General features: G+C 37.8%; 2 protein-coding genes across 2 annotated transcripts; both read left to right on the plus strand.

Moving 5' to 3' along the window:
- Positions 1–13,138, plus strand: LOC135734236 (cytochrome P450 2K1-like). The gene is made up of 9 exons (XM_065253155.2): positions 1–245; positions 319–481; positions 7,609–7,758; positions 8,321–8,481; positions 9,630–9,809; positions 10,140–10,281; positions 10,369–10,553; positions 11,839–11,980; positions 12,173–13,138. Exons 1-9 carry the CDS (start codon positions 42–44, stop codon positions 12,358–12,360), a joined length of 1,515 nt encoding a protein of 504 aa, XP_065109227.1. The 5' UTR covers positions 1–41; the 3' UTR covers positions 12,361–13,138.
- Positions 13,139–15,067: 1,929 nt separating this feature from the next.
- LOC135734235 (cytochrome P450 2K1-like) lies at positions 15,068–22,590 on the plus strand. Its single transcript, XM_065253154.2, has 10 exons — positions 15,068–15,317; positions 15,391–15,556; positions 16,311–16,460; positions 16,542–16,702; positions 16,786–16,965; positions 19,408–19,549; positions 19,637–19,821; positions 20,036–20,177; positions 20,258–20,493; positions 21,611–22,590. Exons 1-9 carry the CDS (start codon positions 15,111–15,113, stop codon positions 20,443–20,445), a joined length of 1,521 nt encoding a protein of 506 aa, XP_065109226.1. The 5' UTR covers positions 15,068–15,110; the 3' UTR covers positions 20,446–20,493; positions 21,611–22,590.
- The last annotated feature ends 1,085 nt before the right edge of the window (positions 22,591–23,675 follow it).

Raw genomic sequence — 23,675 nt, forward strand, 5'->3', positions numbered from 1 at the left:
ACGTTCAGTGATCCTGTTCAGCACAGACGCTCAGATTTAAAATGGCTGTTGTGGAGACACTTCTGCAGTTTTCCAGCAGTGGTACATTACTGGCTGCCTTGCTTGTGTTTTTGGTTTTATATGTGCTTTCATCCAACTCCAAATCTCACAAAGAAGGAGAAGATCCACCAGGACCCAAACCACTTCCACTGCTGGGAAACCTGCTGACGCTGGACCTGGAAAGACCCTTTGATACTCTCTGTGAGGTGAGACATCTGAACAAGAATAACATCATCATTCAGAGATTTCTTTACTCATGTTTTACTCCGTAACTTCCAGCTTTCCAAAACATATGGAAACGTATTCCAAGTGTTTTTTGGTCCCAGTAAAGTCGTGGTCTTGACCGGATACAAAACAGTTAAAGAGGCGCTCGTGAACCGAGCAGAAGAGTTTGGAGATCGAGATATTCAACCTGCTTTCAAACTACTTGGCGATAATCATGGTAAGAAGAACCTAAACTTGCAGTATTCACTGTGTACTCGACCATCTAGTGCACATTTACAAGGGCAGAGTTATCGATGATTCATGTGCACGTGTCACGTGATGTGTTGTCACTTGCAATAACCTGTTAAGCTCCGCCTCTTTCTGTGTGAGCAGTAACTGCATTTACGGGTAGTGTTTACTGTTCCAACCAATTGTTTTACTTGAAAGAGTGCATCATCTGGGTATTTGGAGTGCACTATATTTCTAGTACAATACAACAGAGGTGTAAAGAGTAGCTGAAAGCCATACTTGAGTAAAAGTACAAATTCCTTACTGTAAAAATTACTCCACTACAAGTTACAAGTCACCAATTTAAATATGACTTGAGTAAAAGTATTAAAGTAACCCAATTTAAAAGTACTCAAGTATTTTTACTCGTACTGAATGTTGGCTCAAAGATGCACTAGTCCTCAACACAAAGAGACATTGTAGGTCTGGGCAGTGAAAACTAAGAAATTAGGTTTTATTTCCTAATATAGAAGAGAAATCAAACACCTCAAAATTTTGACCTGGCACAACAAACACAGATTAAACATAGTCATAGTCTTTTGACTAAAATTTTTATTTAGTTTTAGTCATATTTTTGTCATCTGAATTGATTTAGTTTTAGTCTAATTTTATTCAACTAAATGTCATGAGATTTTAGTCTAGAAATCTACATTCAATTTAATTTAAACCCATTTAATTTTAGTCTAGTGTCATTGTGTACTTGAATGTGCCATGCTGAAAAATATATAGCCTAACTTTGTGATATAAATATATGGTAACACTTTACAATAAGGTTCATTAGTTAACATTAGTTAGCTACATTAGTTAACATGAACTAATAATGAACTGCACTTATACAGCATTTATTCATCTTTTGTTAATGTTAATTTCAACAATTACTAATACTTTATTAAAATCTTGTTTACATTAACAAAGATGAATTAATAATGTAACAAATGTATTGCTTATGGTTTGTTCAAGTTGGTTAATACATTAACTACTGTTAACTAATGAACCTTATTGTAAAGTGTTACCAAATATTCTTATATAGGCCTATCCTAAAAAAGATATAATTTTAATATTTAAAAAATTCCAGTAAACTAAAATTACACTAACAGAAATATGATAATGCATATTAAAAACGTGATGTTGTTCATTTGAAAGATTAATTGTAAACACATGTAGTACGTAACACCACTCTCTCACATTAAGTGCACTACATTTCTTCCGTCATGCATCCCTCTTTACAGTAAATACATTACAGCATACTTGATTAAATGTGAAGACAGTGAAATTGTACACTTTTGCTTTAGCGACAATCTATAGACCACCGGGCCACCATGCAGATTTCCTTAATGAAATAGCAGATTTCCTATCTGAGCTTGTAGTAACTGTAGATAAAGCTCTTATTGTTGGTGATTTTAATGTCCATGTGGACAACCCAAAAGACGCGTTAGGACGTGCGTTTATAGATGTTCTAAATTCTCTCAATATTAGACAAAACGTGACAGGACCAACGCATACTCGTAATCACACATTAGACTTAATTCTGTCACTCGGACTCAATATTAATGACGTCGAAATATCACCTCAGAGTGATGCAGTTTCTGACCATTACCTTGTGTCATACACTGTACTTCTAGATAGGATCACTCAATCTACAACATGCTACCGACTAGCCAGAACAATAATTTCCACCACTAAAGATAGCTTTATTAGCACTCTTCCAGACCTGTCCCAAATGAAACATGTAGCAGATAACTGTGACGATTTAGATATTGAAATAGAAAACCTAAACAATGTCTGTTCTAACACATTGGATGCCGTTGCTCCCATTCGAAAAAAGAGATTCAAAGAAAAACCGCCAGCTCCATGGTATGACCATCACACAGCAGCCCTTAAAAAGGCAGCTAGAAAAATGGAAAGAAATTATAGAAGCACAAAGTTAGAAGTATGGCGCGCAGCATGGAAACGGAGTGTTAAACACTACAGACAGGCTATTAAAACCGCCAGATCTACAAATCTTAGCAAGCTTATAAATGAGAATCATAATAACCCTCGTTTCCTCTTTAGCACAGTTGCGAAACTGACTAGAAACAAAGAACAAACAGAAACCAATAGTAAACTTCAACACAATAGTAACGACTTCATGAACTTCTTTTCTAACAAAATTTCGGCTATTAGGGAAAACATCGTAGCTACCCAGGCAGCCACCACTCTACCCATTAGTTCACTTAACACTAGACTACCATACGAACATCTTGATTCATTTAAACCTACTACAATAGATGAGCTCTCTAAACTAGTCACATCATCCAAATCATCGTCCTGTATATTAGACCCCGTTCCCACAAAACTACTTAAAGAGGTATTCCCTGTAGTGTCAACCCCGGTTCTAAACATCTTTAACTCATCGCTAGAAATAGGATACGTTCCAACAGCTTTCAAACTAGCAGTTATTAAACCGCTGATTAAAAAACCACAGCTTGACCAAGGAGAACTTAATAACTTTAGACCAATCTCAAATCTCCCTTTTCTTTCGAAAATATTAGAAAAGGTAGTGGCAAGCCAGTTACGCACATTCTTGACAAATAATAGTACATATGAAAAGTTCCAATCAGGATTCAGGCCCCACCATAGCACAGAGACAGCGTTGCTTAGAGTTACAAATGACCTCCTATTAACATCCGATCGTGGTGAAATCTCAATTCTTATATTACTAGACCTTAGTGCAGCATTTGACACAATAGACCACAGAATCCTACTCAATAGACTAGAAAACTATGTTGGTATCAGTGGTCAGGCGCTAGCCTGGTTTAGGTCATATCTAACCAATCGCTATCACTTTGTTTATGTAAATGAGGAAGAGTCATATCACTCCCTGGTTAAATACGGTGTACCGCAGGGATCAGTTTTAGGTCCTATCCTGTTCTCGTTATACATGTTACCCCTAGGAGACATTATCAGGAAACATAACATAAGTTTTCACTGCTATGCGGATGATACCCAGCTTTACATCTCCTCGCATCCCAGCGAAACACACACGTTTTCTAAGCTAAAAGACTGCATTAGCGATGTTAGTGACTGGATGGCACATAACTTTCTTAAGCTCAACTCCAATAAGACAGAGGTACTTATTATTGAACCAAATCGCTACAAACATAATATGTCAGATTACAAATTGCACATAGATGGCTGTACTGTGGTGCCATCTTCCACGGTTAGGAACTTAGGTGTGATGTTCGACAGCAACTTATCCTTTGATAGTCATATCGCCAACGTCTGCCGCACAGCATTCTTCCATCTTAGAAATATCTCAAAAATACGCCATATACTGTCTACATCTGACGCAGAGAAGCTTATTCATGCTTTTATGACCTCTAGAATAGACTATTGTAACTCGTTACTCGGGGGATGCCATTCAAATCAGATCAACAAGCTTCAGCTAGTTCAAAACGCTTCTGCAAGGGTACTTACTCGATCTAAGAAGTATGACCACATAAGCCCAATTCTGGCATCTTTACACTGGCTACCAGTTAAATATCGCATCCAATTTAAAATATCACTAATCACCTACAAAGCTTTAAATGGCTTAGCACCCTCATATCTTAGAGAATTACTATCAGAATACAATCCATCACGCACACTACGGTCGCAAAATTCTGGCCTATTGATTATCCCTAGACTATCAAAAGTGTCTAAAAGTGGAAGATCCTTTTCCTACTTAGCCCCTAAGCTCTGGAATGATTTACCAACCGATGTCCGAGAATCAGACACAGTCGATCATTTTAAATCTAGACATAAAACTTTTCTCTTCAACAAAGCATTCGCATAATTTGTCTAGTAAAGGTTCTTAACTCGCAATAGTTTTTTTTCACGGAACAAAGCACTCACGGTCATAACACAGACCAACCAAATAAATAAATAAAAACCTTTTCTGCATGAACACTTAAAATGAATTGCATTAAATAGTTTGCCACCGTTTGCCACTGAACCTGCATTAACAACGACAGTGGGGCTTCCGGCCTTAGTCAAACGGTTTGGCACGTATGGTCGGGTTGCGATTTTGGTGCTTTCGTGTGTCTTGTGAATAGTATGCCATACAGACCCGTTTGCCACTGAACCTGCATTAACGACGACAGTGGGGCCTCCAGCCTTAGTCAAACGGGTTGGTATGTATGGTCGGGTTGCGTTTTTCGCGCTTTCAAGTGTCTTGTGAATAGTATGCCATACATACCCGTTTGCCACTGAACCTGCATTAACGACGACAGTGGGGCCTCCAGCCTTAGTCAAACGGGTTGGCACGTATGGTCGGGTTGCGATTTTGGCGCTATCGTAAGTCTTATGAATAGAATGCCATACAGACCCGTTTGCCACTGAACCTGCATTAACGACGACAGTGGGGCCTCCAGCCTTAGTCAAACGGGTTGGCACGTATGGTCGGGTTGCGTTTTTAGCGCTTTCGTGTGTCTTGTGAATAGTATGCCATACAGACCCGTTTGCCACTGAACCTGCATTAACGACGACAGTGGGGCCTCTCAGCCTTAGTCAAACGGGTTGGCACGTATGGTCGGGTTGCGATTTTGGCGCTATCGTAAGTCTTATGAATAGTATGCCATACAGACCCGTTTGCCACTGAACCTGCATTAACGACGACAGTGGGGCTTCCGGCCTTAGTCAAACGGGTTAACACGTATGGTCGGGTTGCGATGTTTTTGGCGTTTTCTCCTGGTCCTGTAAATGGTATACAATATAGACCCGTTTGCCACTGAACCTGCATTAACGACGACAGTGGGGCTTTAGGCCTTAGTCAAACGGGTCGTCAGGTTTCATTTTCTCTTAAAGATCGGAAGGCGACCCTTATTTACCATATATACCCTCGCATTGGGCCCCCAATTTGCTAAATCCTCAACTGTGGATAACATAATTATGCCGCAATATTTAGTCTGTCTGGAACTAAGCTGAGTTAAACCACATCACTGTATGACTCTTCAATACATATGAATGGCCGCTACGCTAATACGATTTTGTTTTTCTCTCCCTGTCTCGTCCTCGACCAGAGGACGAGACAAACAGACCCAGTCCCGGTAGGTGTGAAAGTCGGCACACCTCTGATCTACTGGCTGTCCTTCAACGTTATGCCCAGCTGATACCTGACAAACGATCACCGGCAGAACCGCTTAATCTCCGCTAAATCTCCATTTCCGTTCTCCCAAGGGTTTTTCCCTCCTAGGACTTATTTTTCCTCGGATAAAAGCCCGGGGGTTTTTTTTCTCCTAGGGGGTTTTTCACCCCGGGGAGGCAGCCTTTTTGGGCTTTACCTAGCTTCCTCTTCTATACGTTGCTTTAGTAATACGTGCAATTATAATATTGAGTCATAGCCGCAGCAAATTTAACTGCTCATGCTATCATGTATTTTGTTGTGCTATCTGTCGTTTTCTGTGCTTTTCACTGCTTCTATTTATGTAAAGCTGCTTTGAAACAATTGACTTTTGTGAAAAGCGCTATATAAATAAAATTGAATTGAATTGAACTTATTATCAATCTTATAATGTACTTAAGTTACTCGGGCAATCAGTACAGGACCTCGCTGGTTTATTTTGGCTTATATAGTAAGTTATATCAAGTTATGAAACTTACCAGCTCAGGTTAGCTGATAAAGTAGCATCATAGTATTTAAACATTTGTGCTTGCCTTTGAGTTGGGGGATGACCCTCCTCCAATCGCGCATCACTTTTGTTTTGATTGTAGCATCACATGTTTAACAAAGGGTCCCTTGACTGAAGCAAATGTGATATGCATCCATATGTTTGCTCTTTATCTCTTCTCTCAGACCAGACGCGAACTTTTCTCTACAGTTTATGACATACGCAGCGCGCAGATGTCCCGCTACGGTGGCTAACGCAAGCCATTCAGCGTTTGACATCAAAGTACTGCGAGACCAGACTTCTCCATATGCATTTGATTCGCTCTCGCAGTACTTTGATTTCATACGATTACTCTGCGCAGCGCCAAATGAAGTCCCTCAGTTGTGTGTGTGCGTGTAACCTCGCGACCACAGATTCTATCCATCATCACTCTCTGACACTTTCGTCTCGTTTTTATTTGACGAATAAACAATGTAGCGAGTAACGGTAAGTGTCATTTCAAATGTAGTGGAGTAAAGAGTACAAATACCCAATCAAAAATGTAATTGAGTAGAGAGTAAAAGTTGCCTATATTTTTGATACTCAGTACAAGTACAAAGTAGCCCAAAAAATACTTAAGTACAGTAACGAAGTACATTTACTCAAGTACTTTACACCTCTGCAATACAATACAGAATAAGTATGTGAAATATGGCACACCTGATGTGTTTCTTCACTATTTAAAGAAAGCTACAAGTTTCCAACCAGCCTGATCTCACAGGAATCCATAGCCGTTTCTCAATACCAAGTACGCCAAACTCGGACTTGTGTCCTTCGTAGTTCGAACTTGCAAGTTCAGACTCGGAAGAACGAACTCCTGACGCGAAATGCATTCTGGGAAACTTCGCTGTCATAAGTCCACACAAGTCTCCTCTGATGCATCATCGATAAAATGGGCGAATCAAGAACACATCCGGGGATTTTATGTGAACTTGGGCTCGATGCGAACTTTGAATTGGAACAGTACTTGGTCCGCGACTGATGACGTTTCACAAGTCCACAAGAACGCAAGTACAGACAAGAACGCATATTGAGAAACGGCTCTTATGTCTTTTACGAGTTGGCTTATTTGTATGAATTCATACAATGTGAATCGTACCTAAACATATTTTTTATCATAAAATAAAACAACACTGACCATAACCCCATCATTACAGGGGTAAATGCAAATCGTATAAAAACGAATGAATGTGGTTGTACAAAGTAATACTAATTAGCCACCTCATACAATATGTACAATTGCCATGAGATAGCATAGCGTTGGTCCAACATATGACATTTATACTACTTTAAGATGAGTAAGTGTATAATCTAGACAATGCTTATTGGTAGATAAAAGCACAATAGTCACTGGTTAATGTTAACTTTAGTCAGTGTTTATGAAGCATTAAATGTTTGATGTTTTGATCAGGGATCCTCTTTGCCAACGGAGAGAGCTGGAAAGAGATGAGACGCTTTGCTCTGACTAACCTGCGAGACTTTGGGATGGGCAAGAGAGGATGTGAAGACAAAATTGTAGAGGAAATTCAGTATCTAAAAGAAGAGTTTGAGAAATTTCAAGGTACGACAAGACACAGCTGGACATTTTTAAGCGATATTCCAGCAAAAAATAAAATTATCTTATGATTGACTGACCCTCGAGCCATCCAAGATATATATGTCCAAATTTTTTTAGACAAACACAATTTCAATTATTTTAATGAATGTCCTGGCTCATTTAATTATAGAAAACAGGGCCCACCACTTTTTTTAAGCCCAAAAAAGTGCATTCATCCTTCACAGAAGTAATCCACATGGCTCCAAGGAGTTAATAAAGGCTTTCTGGCCGCTAACGTGAGCTAGATATTATAGTTTAAAAAGATTTAAATATTGATATTTCTCTTACAAAATCACATCAATTAATCCCCTGGAGCTATGTGGATTACTTTTGTGTAGGATGGATGCCTTCTTGATAAAGACATTTTGTAAAATAACATAAATTGTGTTTGTATTAAAAATGATGGACATATGTATCTCGGATGACTGGAGGAGAAGTAAATCATTAAATAATTTTCTTTATTTTTGTAAAACTATCGATTAAAATTATTAATAAGATTCCTTGAGAGATTTGTTTGTTTTTACAGGAAAAGCCTTTGATACAACTCAACCCGTGAACTACGCTGTATCAAACATCATCTCATCTATTGTGTATGGCAGCAGATTTGAATACACAGATCCTCGCTTCAGAGCAATGGTTGACAGGGCAAATGAAAACGTTCGGCTTGGGGGATCTGCTTCTTTGCAGGTATTCTTTTTATGTTCAGTCTATTATTATTTTTTAATTTTAAATTGCATTGTTTCATTTACATTATAATATATATGAGACACAAAAGGTGATTTACCATAACATGTGACCACAATCGATAACTTTTACCTCTCTATCGCCATCTTGTTTGAAAACATAAAACTGCAGGTTACATTACGAACTTATCTTTATCTTTGTTCAAAAGCATCTGACATTTCCCGTGAAATCCAATCTGACAGCTAAACTTGTGAATCATTATTTTTGGCTTATCATTCTGAATAGGGTTAGATAAGGATACTTTTAATATGGTTTTTTATTTAGGTAATAAACTTTAGAGACGTTTACTGTATGAATGATGGTTACACACCGGTCTGTTATTGTGGCGAAATTTCCACATGACGTGGCACAAAGCGAAACGTGATTGGTTGCTTTACCTGTCAGTCATATGGCCTCTTGGGCTGTCCTTAGCCATTCAAATGGGCCATTGTTCCTACAGTAGTATGAAGGTTGCACACAGTTCTGTATGAAGGTCTGGCTACATTATATGGGGGAACATTAACACATTTTCTGGTAACACAGTCTTTGTTACACATGCTACATGTAATTATTATAGTAATAACAGTTAATTATGCATAGTTACATGCAACTAACCCTTAACCAAACCCTATTCCTAACCCCAACCCTATAGTAAGTACATGTTGTTGATGATTATTACTTAGTACTAAAATGTATAATTACACTGTAACATTGATGCTGTAAAATAAAGTGTGAAATACATTTTCTTTTATGCCAAAAATCCTTAGGATATTAAGTAGATCATGCTCCATGAAGATATTTTGTAAATTTCATACTGTAAATATATAAAAAAATATTTTACATTAGTAATATGTATTGACAAGGACTTCATTCGGACAACTTCAAAGGCAAATTATTCCAGATTTTCACATATAGTCTTATCCTAATCATTATTAGCTTATTTATTTAGCTTCCAGATGATTTATACATCTAATTTTTTTGTTATTCTAAGCACTAGTTTGTGGTTGTGGTCCAACAACCCAGCATAGGTTAAATTACAACCCAACACGTTTTTGGCCCAATGCCGGGTTGAAAATAACCCAGCTTTGTTTATCTCTACTCTCTTCTTGTAGTTGTATAACATGTTTCCATGGCTGGGTCCATTCTTGAACAGCAAAAAGGCCATCCTAAAAAATGCTCTAAATAACAAAGAGTCAATAAAACAGTTGATATCTGAGCTGTTAGAGACCCTGAACCCACAGGACAGCAGAGGATTTGTTGACTCCTTTCTCATCCGAAAACAGAGCGACGAGGTATGGAAATACAGTGCTTTTCATAATTTCATCAGTCACGTACACAAGCAGATGCAAGATGGATTTATTTTGGAATATTAAAATCATTTGTTAAATTAAAAAATTAATTATTAAAATCCCTGTCTAGCTCAGTGGAATAGCATTGCGTTAGCAGCACAAAATGTCATGGGTTTGAACCCAGGGAACACACATACTGATAAAAAAGTATACCTAATGCACTGTAAGTTGCTTTGAATAAATGCATCTTCCAAATCCATAAATGTAATGTAAATGAATAGTCTGTTATGCAGTTGGCAGAACTGAATACATGTTGCATTCTGTGTTTGTCAGAAATCCAACAAGAAGGACTCATATTTCCACCAGGATAATCTTCTCCTGTGTGTGTTAAATCTTTTCGTTGCTGGTACTGACACTACAGGAACAACATTGCGCTGGGGTCTGATGATTATGGCCAAATACCCTCATATCCAAGGTAAAAATACAGTACTTTATAAAAACGTTCATCAGTTCAGCTGAGTTCAATTGTGAATAAACAATAATGTGCTGTGTTTGTATGCAGATCGAGTTCAAGAGGAGATTGACAGAGTGATTGGTGGACGTCAGCCAATGGTGGACGACAGAAAGAATTTACCTTACACAGATGCCGTGATCCATGAAGTACAGAGACTGGCCAACATAGTGCCCATGAATCTACCACACACGACCAGCTGTGATGTGAACTTCAATGGATATTTCATCAAGAAGGTCAGTCAAAAAGATATATGTGTAATAAAGGCCAGATAGTGTGTAAAAAGCTCACGTTCTTATTTCAAGAGCTGCTGTAAATGCAATTGTGCAACATCTGTTGAAAAAACTCAACTTGACCCAGAAATGTGCAGTAATCGATCTCTAAACTGCCTTTCATTTCTAGGCTTTTGGAGAAAGTAGTGTTTTCACAGCTCACAAACAAACTCCAGTCTTATTTGAATGCTTTTCATATTTTGGACATGTTCCTATCTGGTTTTAGATCATTACATAGCACTGAGTCAGCTCTGTTGAGGGTTACAAATAATATCTTGCTCGTTCTGGATGCAGGTTCTTGTGTTTTATTTTGGTTTTATTGGACTTGAGTGCTGCATTTAACATCATTGACCATAAAATTATTCTTGAATGAATAGAATATAGGATAGGTATCAAAGGAACTGTATTAAGATAGTTTGCGTTGTACCTCAAGAATATGACTTTTTCTGTAAATTTAGGAGGTACCACAGGGATCCGTTTTGGGACCTTTATTGTTTTCCCTTTATTGCTTCCATTGGCCCTTAATTTTCAGAAATAGAACATTTCATATCACTGTTATGCAGACGATTCTCAGTTTTACCTTCCAGTAAGGCTTGATACCATTGGTTCATTTGATGTTATTGAAATGTGAAAATGATATCAAGAGTTGGATGACAAATAATGTTTTGCAGATAAATGAGGATAAAACAGAGGTTTTAACTCTAAGGTTGTCTTGCAAATTCCTCCTCTGCTCTGAAAGCCCAGTTAGGTTCTCCTTCACCAAACCAGTCTTTTTAAAATTAGTGCTGTTATTAGGAGAAGCTTTTTCATTTATTTCAAAGTTGAAGAATCTTCTTTCAAGCAAAGGTTTATGAATTTTGATTCTTGCTCTTGCAACATCACAATTAGGTTATTGCAACTGTCTTTATTCTGGTTTCCTTCAATCTTCATAATCACATTGTAACTTGTTTAAAATGCGGCTGCAAGACTTTTGACTGAGTCTAAAGAAAAGTAACCACATTTCCTTTATAATAAAATTTGGAGTTGATTTTAAAATGCTTATGTTTGTATACAAGGTGTTTTCTTGTCTTGCACCAAGATATATAGATCTGTTTTATTGTTCTGCTTTGTACTCTGTACAGCACTTTAGGTCAATCTATATTATGCTTAAATGTGCTTTATAAATAAATGTTGTTGTTCTTGTTGTTGTTAGTGCAGATACTGTCAAAATCTTTACATGTTATAATTTGGTCTTTTGTTTATTTTCTAGGGTACCACTGTAATTCCTCTGTTGACGTCTGTATTAAGGGATGAGAGTGTTTGGAAGAAACCACACAGCTTTTATCCAGAACACTTTCTTGATGAGAAGGGCACGTTTATTAAGAACGATGCTTTCATGCCCTTTTCTGCAGGTACTTTCAAATCTACAACAGACCAGATGTTGTAGGATGCTTGTATACATTTGAGCAATGAGATGACCCATCTCTCTCTCTCTCTCTCTCTCTCTCTCTCTCTCTCTCTCTCTCTCTCTCTCTCTCTCTCTCTCTCTCTCTCTCTCTCTCTCTCTCTCTCTCTCTCTCTCTCTCTCTCTCTCTCTCTCTCAGGCCGCAGGATTTGTCTAGGAGAGAGTTTGGCCAGGATGGAGCTCTTTCTTTTCTTCACCTCCCTTCTTCAGATCTTCCGCTTCACTCCTCCACCCGGAGTGTCTGGAGATGAACTGGATCTCAAAGGAATTGTTGGAATCACATTGAATCCATCACCACACAAACTGTGTGCCGTCAAACGTTCTTGAATATTGATCCACATATGGATAAATAGATGTTAGCACTAATTTTACAAAATGCACAAACTGTAAATATGTAAATAATGAAAACAATTATTAAATTATTAATAATTATTAAATTATTATTACAACTTTTTGAAAAAAAAAAACCCTTCCAATAGGGTGACAATCAGACTTACATAAGTGATTTGTCAATCTGAGACACTGAGGGTAGCATAAGTACTTTTAAATGAGATTAATGCTAATTAATGGATACACATAACATAAACACTGTCACTGATTGTCCACGTAACATTGTTCAGTATTAAGAGTCAGGTGTAATCTTATGAACTGGCTTATTTTTTTACAAATTATGTTATTATTGTTGTGAACTTTCTGTAAACTCTTAATTTTCCAAATGCCTTTTCCTTATACAAACTTTTTAGCATTTTAAACGTATGACCTTAACTGTACCAATAAAAGAAAATGACACTGTAAAGAGTCAAAAGTTGGGTCAACTTAAGTTAAAAAAAAAATAGTTCAATTGGTAACACCCAAACAATTTTTTAGGTGTTTCTAATTAAAGTATTTTTGTTGTGTAATTTTGTATACCTTGAATGCACTGTACAGTAAGTTCCTTTGAATAAAAGTGTCACCTATCTGCATAAATGTAAATGTAATGTCCACACATATTCTGAACTCATAACAGATTCAACTGAACACATTGATATGAATTGACTGGTTTAGAAAATATCACATTATCTTATATAAATCAAGTATAATAAATAATATGGGTGCAAATATGTTACATTTTTGTAGCTATGGCTTTAAGAGATATTTTTGAGTCATTTTTTGGGTCATGACTCATGACCCAGCAGTTAAAAACCACTGGACTAAATCGGATGACACAAATGAGAGCTGATTAGATAAACAGACAGGACATCCAGGTTTAATATCTTAAGCCCTTTGATCAAATGTAGCCGCTGTCAGACAAACATTGCATAATCAGGTGTGTGAAAGAGGTTAGAAGTCAGTACAACTTAAATTGTAGAGAGATTACCTAACATTAACCTGTGAGTTAATATTCCAGAAAGTTCCCCCCGGCTAATACTGAGTTTGAGATGAGATGAACCTGTGGAGTGATTCACAGATTCCTACAAGAGTTCCACAAGTACAGTAAATCCAAAAGATCATGGATGAAATTAATCACTTTGTAATAATAATAGTGATTCATTCACAGATATTATATACTGTAATGCTCATTATACATTTATAAAAAATACATTTAAAGCTGTTCAAACCTATAATTATCGAAACTGTAAATGTTCTTTCCTATTCGTTTTCTTCCACCATTGCGTCTATGGCAGTTCACAGAAGCGTACATAAGAAAGTTATGAAATTTGGCACACAGATAGAGGACAGTACAGAATGATAACACACCAAATTTGTAGTCTCTATCTTAAACCCTGTAGAGCCACCAACAGTCCAAATTTCGTTTTGCATATAACTTCTGATGCATATTTGGTGGAAACGATTCTTTTCCCCTCTAAATCCTTCATATGAGAAATGCCTATTTATGCTTATAACTACTGCAAACTTTGGTCTACAATCATGAGAGTAATCTTGTTAGATTCCTTGATGCAATGCCAAGTCAAACACTACTAAATGGTTTCAGTCGGCTGTTTAATTTTGCCATTACGTTTTTTTTGTTGTTGCCAAAAACGCTATTGCACATCGCTATGAAACTTAGTATGGGTTAATCAGTGACATGTTCTGCAAACCTTTTAGTGGTCAATATATAAATAAATGATAAAAAGTGCTTATAGTTTTGGATGAAATTGCCATACTGTCATAAGGCTTCACTCTATGATTATGGGGCTCATGCTAAATACGATGGTACCAAATATGTCATAGTCAAACCTACTTTTTCAAGCTTTTCTTAGAGTTTGTTTGATTGGCTTAAAATTCTATATGTACCATCCAATAAAGTCTATTGGAAATGTTATAAATAGCACGCAGTGTGAAAAGTCATGCAATACATGCCCCAAATTCCAATTTTACATGCATATGATAAGCCAGTCCGTCCCATTCACTTTATACAACAAATCTTTTTGTGCCGTTTTATGTATTGGTTTCTAAAAAAGTTTTTTAAACCATTGTTGCTTGGCTTTGAGATTAAATTTGGGATTTATCTTTAGGATGTCATTTAATATATAGGTTTCTCCATGTTTTTGTCTGTTTTTAAAACATGGTCGTTTAGAGTTGGGATTAGAATTGGGGTTTGTGTTAGGATGTCAATTTATGTAACAAAAAGTTTCATAAAAATCACATATATTTAATTAACAGGAAGGACTGGCTTATCATATGCATGCAAAATTAAAAATTTGTCGTATGTATTGCACGACTTTTCACACTGCGTGCTATTTATACACACTTCATGAGACTGGTCTCTTTTTATAGCTTAACTGGTAGAGCATTGAATTAGCTGCGCAAAAAGTTGTGTTTCTGATTCCCTAGGTCACACACATACGTTACACTTTTGTAGCTATGGCTTTAGGAGATATTTTTTCTGTCTTGATGAACAAGCTGAAGTTTAATCATTCATCAAAAGGTGTATTTCTACATGCTGACATGGTCTTACCAGCCCCCATTCTTTCTTTGTTTTGGAGAATACCCCCCAGATTCACACAATGTTCCTCCCTTCCTCTACCTGCTATAAACGTGTGAATCCAGCAGACACACGTTCAGTGATTCCTGTGCAGCACAGACGCTCAGATTTAATGATGGCTGTGGTGGAGACACTTCTGCAGTTTGCCAGCATTGGTACATTACTGGCTGCCTTGCTTGTGTTTTTGGTTTTATATGTGCTTTCATCCAACTCCAAATCTCACAAAGAAGGAAAAGATCCACCAGGACCCAAACCACTTCCACTGCTGGGAAACCTGCTGACGCTGGACCTGAAAAGACCTTTTGATACTCTCTGTGAGGTGAGACATCTTAACAAGAATAACAGAATCATTTAGAGATTTCTTTACTCATGTTTTACTCTGTAATCTCCAGCTTTCCAAAACATATGGAAACGTATTCCAAGTGTTTTTTGGTCCCAAAAAAGTTGTGGTCTTGACCGGATACAAAACGGTCAAAGATGCGCTCGTGAACCGAGCAGAAGAGTTTGGAGATCGAGACGTTCAACCTGGTTTCAAACTACTTGGTAAAAAAAATCATGGTAAGAAGAACCTAAACACACAGAGTTATCTGTTTGAGAGAAGTTTATGATTCATCTGCACCTGATGTTTTGCCACTTTCAATAACATTTTAGCTCCGCCTCTTTCTGTGTAATTGTTAACTTTTAGTATTCAATGTTCAAAACAATTTTTTTTTCACTTGAAAGATTGCATCATCTGGGTATTTGGAGTGCACTAGGTCTGCATGTGTGAAGGTAATATTTATACTTCAATACGGAAGTATGCTAAATAGGGCTCATGCGCACCACTGTTTTTTCACTATGTAGATAAAGCTACAAGTGTCCAACATATGACATTTATACTTCTTTGAGATGAATAAATACATCTGGGTAATCCTTATTTGTAGATAACAGCACAAAAGTCATGTCAATAAAAGTCAATAAGTTATGGTTAATATAAACCTTAGTTTGTATGAAACGTATTACCAAAGCGTTAAATCCAATGCTATCTCATGGAAATTCGTACGTATTTTACAAAGTGGCTAATTCGTATTAATTCATACAACAACATTCGTAGATTTTTGTACGATTTGCCTTGACCCCCGTGACGTTAGGGTTAGGGGTTGGATTTCGTTGTTGATTTTTATGATCATCATAAGTTTTTGCTGATTACTTCGTATGAATTCATATGAATAGCCAACTCATAAAATATGTACGATTTCTCCCAAGATTAACCCCGAGGTGGGTTAAATCAGTACAGAGGCGTAATACAGCCAGATGTTTGTGTTTTGATCAGGGATCATCTCTGCCAATGGAGAGAGCTGGAAAGAGATGAGACGCTTCGCTCTGACTAACCTGCGTGACTTTGGGATGGGCAAGAGACGAAGTGAAGACAAAATCGTGGAGGAAATTCAGTATCTGAAAGAAGAGTTTGAGAAGTTTCAAGGTACGACAATACAAAGCTGGACATCTGAAGTCATGCTCGTACTTTATAAGATTCATAGAGAGAGTTTGTTTGTTTTTATAGGAAAAGCATTCGATACTACTCGACCCGTGAACTACGCTGTATCAAACATCATCTCATCTATTGTGTATGCCAGCAGATTTGAATACACAGATCCTCGCTTCACAGCAATGGTTGACAGGGCAAATGAAAACGTTCGGATTAGTGGATCTGTTTCTATGCGGGTATTCTTTTTAGTAAATCTTTTATAGACATCACTTCAAAAATTCTGCTATTCATGTTGTTTGTCTTTACTCTCTTCTTGTAGCTGTATAACACATTTCCATGGCTGGGTCCATTCCTGAACACCAAAAAGGCTATGGTGAAAAATGCTCAAAAAAACATAGAATCAATAACACAGTTGATCTCTGAGCTGTTAGAAACCCTGAATCCACAGGACAGCAGAGGATTTGTTGACTCCTTTCTCATCCGAAAACTGAGTGATGAGGTATGGAAATACAGTGTTTTTCTTCACATGCTAAACACTATTTTTTTCATTGATTTATACTGCAAGTAGGAATTAGATCAATCAATCGAATAATCGTTAATTGTAACAAGCATTTACTGCAGTGGCATATAACCAATGACATGAAACTGTGTTTAAATGGCAATCTGTGCTTAAACGCTTCCTTAGGTGAATTAAAATATTTTTTTCTAAATAACATGCTATATAGTTGGTGTTTTGATCTTTATGTAATGAAATACAATGACTAACAGACACGGTGTATAACTCCGCCTAACATGCGCATGTAAGTCCGTGCGTTCATGTCAGAATAAAGGTTTCTAGTTTTTCACCTCGCTTTTTGAGTCGTTGATACACTGTTTGTAATAATTATTGTCATGTGAGGAGAGGACAGAACCCAAATGCAGCCAGCTCTTTAACAATATACTTTTAGTACTTAACATAAACACCCTCAAGGGGGCAAACAATGACTATAATCAAAACATAACCATAAAAGAACAGAGCATGACAAGACACAAAGCCAGTATATTACGATACATAACGATCCGGCACAAGATAACAGACACAAATGGTATTAAATGGGGTAGAACTTAACTAGAGAACGAGGACACACAGGTGAAGGGTGTAAACTAATAATGAATGCCATGACCCTGTCACATAAAACACATAAAAAGACATACAGGGAAAACAGGATCATGACAGTACTCCCCCTTAAGGGACGCGGTAACACTTTATTTCGATAGTCCACTTTAGACATTTTACTAACTATAAGTAACTTTGCAACTACTTATCAACTACCAATCTTTAGAGAATTAGTAGACTGTCTGCTTAATATCTACTGACACTTTATTGTGATGATATCTCAACAGACATTCAACTGTCTATTAGTGTCTTTGCAGGTGCATGTCAACTTATTGCACTAACCCAAACCTCTTCCCTAACCCCAACCCTTACAGTCTACTAATACTCTAATGACAGTTAGTTGACCTATAGTTACAAATTATTGAAAGTTAGTTAACATGTAGTTGCAAAGTTATTTATAGTTAGTAGAATGTCTAAAGTGGACTATCAAAATAAAGTGTAACCAGGGACGCTTTCTGGCATCACCACGCAACATCAAAACATTACATAAACATGACAAAATAAAGACAAAGTCCAGAAGGCCCGACGGTGCTGGAGATCCAGACCGCCAAGACATGAAGCGGGAAGAATGGTCTCCGCAGAAGAGATGGGCTCAGGACCCAGCACAGCTCAGCACGCCGACCAGGAAACCCGACATGAGGCTCGCCATCCAGAATCCTTCTAGAGGGGTTCGCCGACCTGTGACTCTCATGGGGCTCGCCGACCGGAACACTTCAGCCAACCATGCACACGTCTGCAAGGCTCGCCGACTAGGAAAACTTCCGCGAAGCTCACCAACCAGGAACACTCCCGCAGAGGCCACCAACCAGGAACACTCCCGTGGGGCTCGCTTAACAAACACCAGGATGCTTGACGGACATCAGGAACAGGACTGGACAGACAGGAATACTTGACGGACATGAAACTAAACTTAGTAAAACAAAAACAGAGCTGTCTGCTGGGTTCTCTTTTGGCCGGATCATTCTATCATGTAAGGAGAGGACAGAACCCAAATGCAGACAGCTCTTTAACAAAATACTTTTATTAATTAACATAAACACCCTCGAGGGGGCAAACAATGACAAAAATCTAAACATAACCATAATAGAACAGGACATGACAAGACACACACAACGGTATCTTATGATACACAATGATCTGGCACAAGACATCAGACACAAACGGCATTAAATAGGGGAGAACTAAACTAGGGAACGAGGACACACATCTGTTGCGGGTGATCAGAGTGTTACGACAGTCAGTTACAGTTTACATTTTACAGTTTCTTGCCAGAATTTAAGATTACATTTTACTCGGTTCCTCAAAAAACGCTTTGCTTTCATTAGGCTAACTGTAATTGCTTTTATTTAATCGGACCCAGTCAGATCCACTGCGGATGGCATTTCGTGCAGCTTTGCGTTGGCAGCCAGCCTCGTCTCGCATGACGTTAAAAAGCCCAGGTGTGTGCTTGGCATTGAGCATTGTTCATGGCTAGTTTTACTTCTGCGCGCTTGGTTAATTTGTTTCACCGACTATATGTGTTTTGCTGCACACACGTGCATGACTTTGCTTTTCCCCCATCGTCAAGTTTTAGTAATTTAATTGTTATCGACATTTAATCCACGATCGATTAATTGCAACATCCCTAGTAGGAAGTTTTAAGGAATCAGTCGCTTACACAAGCAGATGCAAGATGGGCTCATTTGTGTATATTTAAATAACCATTTTAGATTTGTAATGTTAAATAGGACTTTGTAGTCTCTTATGGGGTTAGTAAAATGAATCAATGTATTCTGTGTTTGTCAGAAATCCAACAAGAAGGACTCATATTTTCACCAGGACAATCTTCTCAGGTCTGTGGTAAATCTTTTTGTTGCTGGTACAGACACTACAGGAACAACATTGCGCTGGGGTCTGATGATTATGGCCAAATACCCTCATATCCAAGGTAAAAACACAGTACTGTAAAAAGATTTTCCTCAGTCTGGCTGAATTCATTTGTGAAGGATCAATAATGTGCTGTGTTTGTATGCAGATCGAGTTCAAGAGGAGATTGACAGAGTGATCGGTGGACGTCAGCCAATGGTGGACGACAGAAATAATTTACCTTACACAGATGCTGTGATCCATGAAGTACAGAGACTGGCCAACATTGTGCCCATGAATCTACCACATATGACCAGCTGTGATGTGAACTTTAATGGATATTTCATCAAGAAGGTCCGTCAGAAACATATTTGTGTAATTAAGGCCAGCTAGTGTGTAAAAGTTCACTTTCTGGTCTCAAGAGCTGCTATAGCGACATATACTGTACTAAAGCCTTTAGTGTCCTTGTAAGAGCACCAGTCCTCCCACTCCTAGTAGCCTACAGTAGGAACACTTACAAGAGCAAAATCTTTACATGTTGTAATTTGGTCTTCTGTTTGTTTTCTAGGGTACCACTGTAATTCCTCTGTTGACGTCTGTATTAAGGGATGAAAGTGTTTGGAAGAAACCACACAGCTTTTATCCAGAACACTTTCTTGATGAGAAGGGCCAGTTTGTTAAGAACGACGCTTTCATGCCCTTTTCTGCAGGTACTTTCAGATCTAGACGAGACAAGATGTTGTGCTTGCAGTACAGTATGTATAAATTTGAGATATTTCTCCCCCTTCAGGCCGCAGGATTTGTCTAGGAGAGAGTTTGGCAAGGATGGAGCTCTTTCTTTTCTTCACCTCCCTTCTTCAGATCTTCCGCTTCACTCCTCCACCAGGAGTGTCTGGAGATGAACTGGATCTCAAGGGAATCGTTGGAATCACATTGAATCCATCACCACACAAACTTTGTGCCATCAAGCGATCCTGAAAATCCATCCACATAGGGATAAACAGATTTAAGCACCAATTTTACAAGGTGCATATAATGTATATATTGTAAATACTTGAAGAAAGTATTAGCCACAGTGTGCAAAACTACTTTTATTGTATAAGCTACATTTAAGTATGCATCAGATTACTTTATATTTGCTCAGATATTTTGCTGAAAAGCAATTAAATAGGAAGCTGAATTTATTTAAGACCTCCAGTAATCTACACCTCAGCTAATGAATAGACTGACTGTAGAATCTGTATACTAATGCCACATTCTAGGCAACCTGTAACCCGTAAATTACGACTTCAAAACCACGAATCACGACTCTGAACTGGGAGTACATCGATCTAGTACAGTATTCTTCAACCCTGGTCTTCGAGGACCCGTTCCAGAATGTTTTAGTTGTCTCATTAATTAACACACCTGATTTAACAGCTTGTTAGGGAGAGATTCTGGAAGGAGGCTGATAAGTTGGTTCGGGTGTTTTAAATAAGGAGACATCTAAAACTTTCTGGAAGGGGGTCCTGGAGGACCAGGGATGATGTCACGGATTTGACTGCTGTTCCATTGCACTTTCACGGGTTGAATGTTGGAAAAACACGGGTTACAGGTTTTCTGGAATGCGTACTCCCAGTTCAGAGTCGTGAGTCATGGTTTTGAAGTCATGATTTACAGGCTCAAAAACCTGCTTGCAATGCAGCTTAATATTGTACTGGAATGCATACAAGTTATGTGTATAGCAAGTGTATCTAAATGTATTTTAAGCCCGGAGTATTAGACCTATTGCGAATAGACATCAGAGTTACATCACTGCAAGCTGCGTGTGATGTGGTCACAGAAAAACAGTGGAAATTGTTACGAGTGAGACGTTAAGTACAATCCAAATGCAAAAATGTATTAAAAACAACCAGGCAAACAAGACAAAAGGATAACCCAAAGCAGTAATCCAATAAACAGGCAAAAAGGTCATTACATGAAATATGAACATGGAAGCAATGGCAATAGCTATGAACGCTCGGTATGCAGATAAACTGACAATACTTTGGAACTAGTGATGTTAGGTTCTTGAACGAATCGTTCTTTTGAGCTAGTTCTTTTGAAGTAACCGGACGAGATGGTATACAAATTGAACTGAATTGAACTTTAGTTTTGTGCACAGGTTCCGGTTTGATGACGCAGGACGCACAGCCGAAATAGCACGTCGGACTCAAAAAGAACAGAACGAAGTTTGTCGATGATTGCCGAGGCGAGGATTGCTGACGATTCTAACGGATGAGTTGCTGACACAGCGTGTGTATCACCGAGGATTTGCATGAGCCTGATGCGCGAAAGTTTATTGTTTTATTAGTTTCTTGATATGCTTGTTTTATTAAAAAGCTTTAGTTTTAGTACGATTTATTGTGCATGCAAATCATATTTTAGTTGTTAAAGGAAAACCAATTAGTTTAAAAGACAAAGCTTATTTATTCTTTATACTTAGGATATGTAGAACACATCCGCAAATGTGCATCAGTGCCTTTTAGGAATCTGATCCAAGTTGTAGGCTAGTCAAAACTGGTCAGTTGTATCTGGCATTTACGATCTTTGATTGAAACTGTGACCACAAACATTACTAACTTGTGAATGAAAGGCAATAAATCAGATATGCCTTCACAAAAACAACTTTTTATTTGAATGTTTTAATGTGTTGACACAAACAACTTTATTTGAATGTTTCATTGATACAAGTAGTTAGAAAATAAATGCGTAGTGATGTCATTTCTTGATGATGTCAGGAACCTGTGAATCGGCTTTTTGGACCAGTTCAATGAGCCAAACTGTCCGAAAAGAGCCGGCTCGAATTGAATATACACAGAAAAGGAAGGTAATGTTGAAGTAGAGTGTGTGTCCGTAGTCCAGTTGGGGAGAGGGTGCCACCTGGTGGTGGGATGAATGGTACACTTTGATTCATTACAGAAATGAATTATACACAAGTGAAATGGGCAGGATAACCCACTAGAAAATGTATTGTTGAGCTGTTGGGTGTCAGAATAGAAAAAAAGATGACCTTCAAACAAACCTGAAGCATCTTAAACAGGTCTAGGCATAGTCATTTGTATATAAACATAATAGTTTTATAATAGTTTAAGAATTAACATGGAAAATAGAAAAAATTTGAAATATTTAATAAATAGCATTGTATAGAATACATGATAGTATTGCTTTTTATATGTGATTTATATTGTAAAAAAAAATTGATTTACCAATAAAGCATTTTATCGAATTGTATTAGGGAATGAACTGTATTCATTTTATTTTATTAATAGCTAAAACAAAACTCATAAGTGGGCAGTGCCCCCCTGCCCCCCAAACTATGCATCCCACTCATAGAACTTAACACACAACATATACAAGTAGAGATCCACAGAGACCATTATAGTTTCCATTACAACCATTAAATTCTTAATGAAACGATTACATTTATTTTAAGGTTTATGTTGTTTTTAATAGCAGCTCAAATATTTGCTTTTAATTATGCATTTTTTTCTGTCTTTTATCAAACTGAACTGAGTCTAGTGTAGTGTAGTCTAGTTGTGTCCTGTCAAGCCTTGCTATTCTTTATCTGGTCACCTGCCCTGTTTGGTCCTAGATCTATTGCCTTCTCCTGTGCCCCCCTCCGGCCCAGACCTCCCTCTCCTTTACCCTTTATGTCCTATTTCCTGCTCGCCCTGCTGCTTCCCTTGTTAAGGCGACTTTGGAGACTCTTTTCCCCCATTACTCCAGCCCTAGCCTATCTACCTCTGCCTCCTTAACAAATCCATTTGTAGTAATGGTTGCCAATTTTGTAGTGGGATTTTATGCCCTCAGCTCTCTTTAAACTGGTTCCATGGTAGAATAATGTCCAAAAGTATACATAAACATTTTTAAATGTGTGGCATTGACTTCCTCACCATCACTGAATGTTTTTTATCTATTGTAATAGTTGCATACGAGTCTCTTAAATGTATCACAATATCATACAGTCACTGGTGAACAGGGTTCAAATATGCAGAAAAGGTTGAAAAGCAAAGATTCTGCAAGACCTCTAGGATTTGTCATACTTGCGTGGAGATCTTTGAGTCAGAACACAAGCATGGTTAATGAATGGTCAACATTCAACATTGTTTTGTCTGCCGCTAGCAGAAATCCTGAGTAATTGGTTCATGGCTAAACCACTGGACTGGTTGGGATGACACACACAGTTT

This window comes from Paramisgurnus dabryanus, chromosome 3, assembly GCF_030506205.2.
Source record: "Paramisgurnus dabryanus chromosome 3, PD_genome_1.1, whole genome shotgun sequence".
Lineage (NCBI taxonomy): Eukaryota > Metazoa > Chordata > Actinopteri > Cypriniformes > Cobitidae > Paramisgurnus > Paramisgurnus dabryanus.

Bases quoted from the DNA above. Each gene is read 5' to 3' on its own strand.
- LOC135734236 (XM_065253155.2), top strand. From the start codon at position 42: ATGGCTGTTGTGGAGACACTTCTGCAGTTTTCCAGCAGTGGTACATTA. The intron at 9,810-10,139 runs GTATGGAAATAC...TGTGTTTGTCAG, and splicing joins TCCGAAAACAGAGCGACGAG to AAATCCAACAAGAAGGACTC. The intron at 11,981-12,172 runs GTACTTTCAAAT...TCTCTCTCTCAG, and splicing joins TTTCATGCCCTTTTCTGCAG to GCCGCAGGATTTGTCTAGGA.
- LOC135734235 (XM_065253154.2), top strand. From the start codon at position 15,111: ATGATGGCTGTGGTGGAGACACTTCTGCAGTTTGCCAGCATTGGTACA. The intron at 15,557-16,310 runs GTAAGAAGAACC...TGTTTTGATCAG, and splicing joins ACTTGGTAAAAAAAATCATG to GGATCATCTCTGCCAATGGA. The intron at 19,550-19,636 runs GTAAAAACACAG...GTTTGTATGCAG, and splicing joins CAAATACCCTCATATCCAAG to ATCGAGTTCAAGAGGAGATT.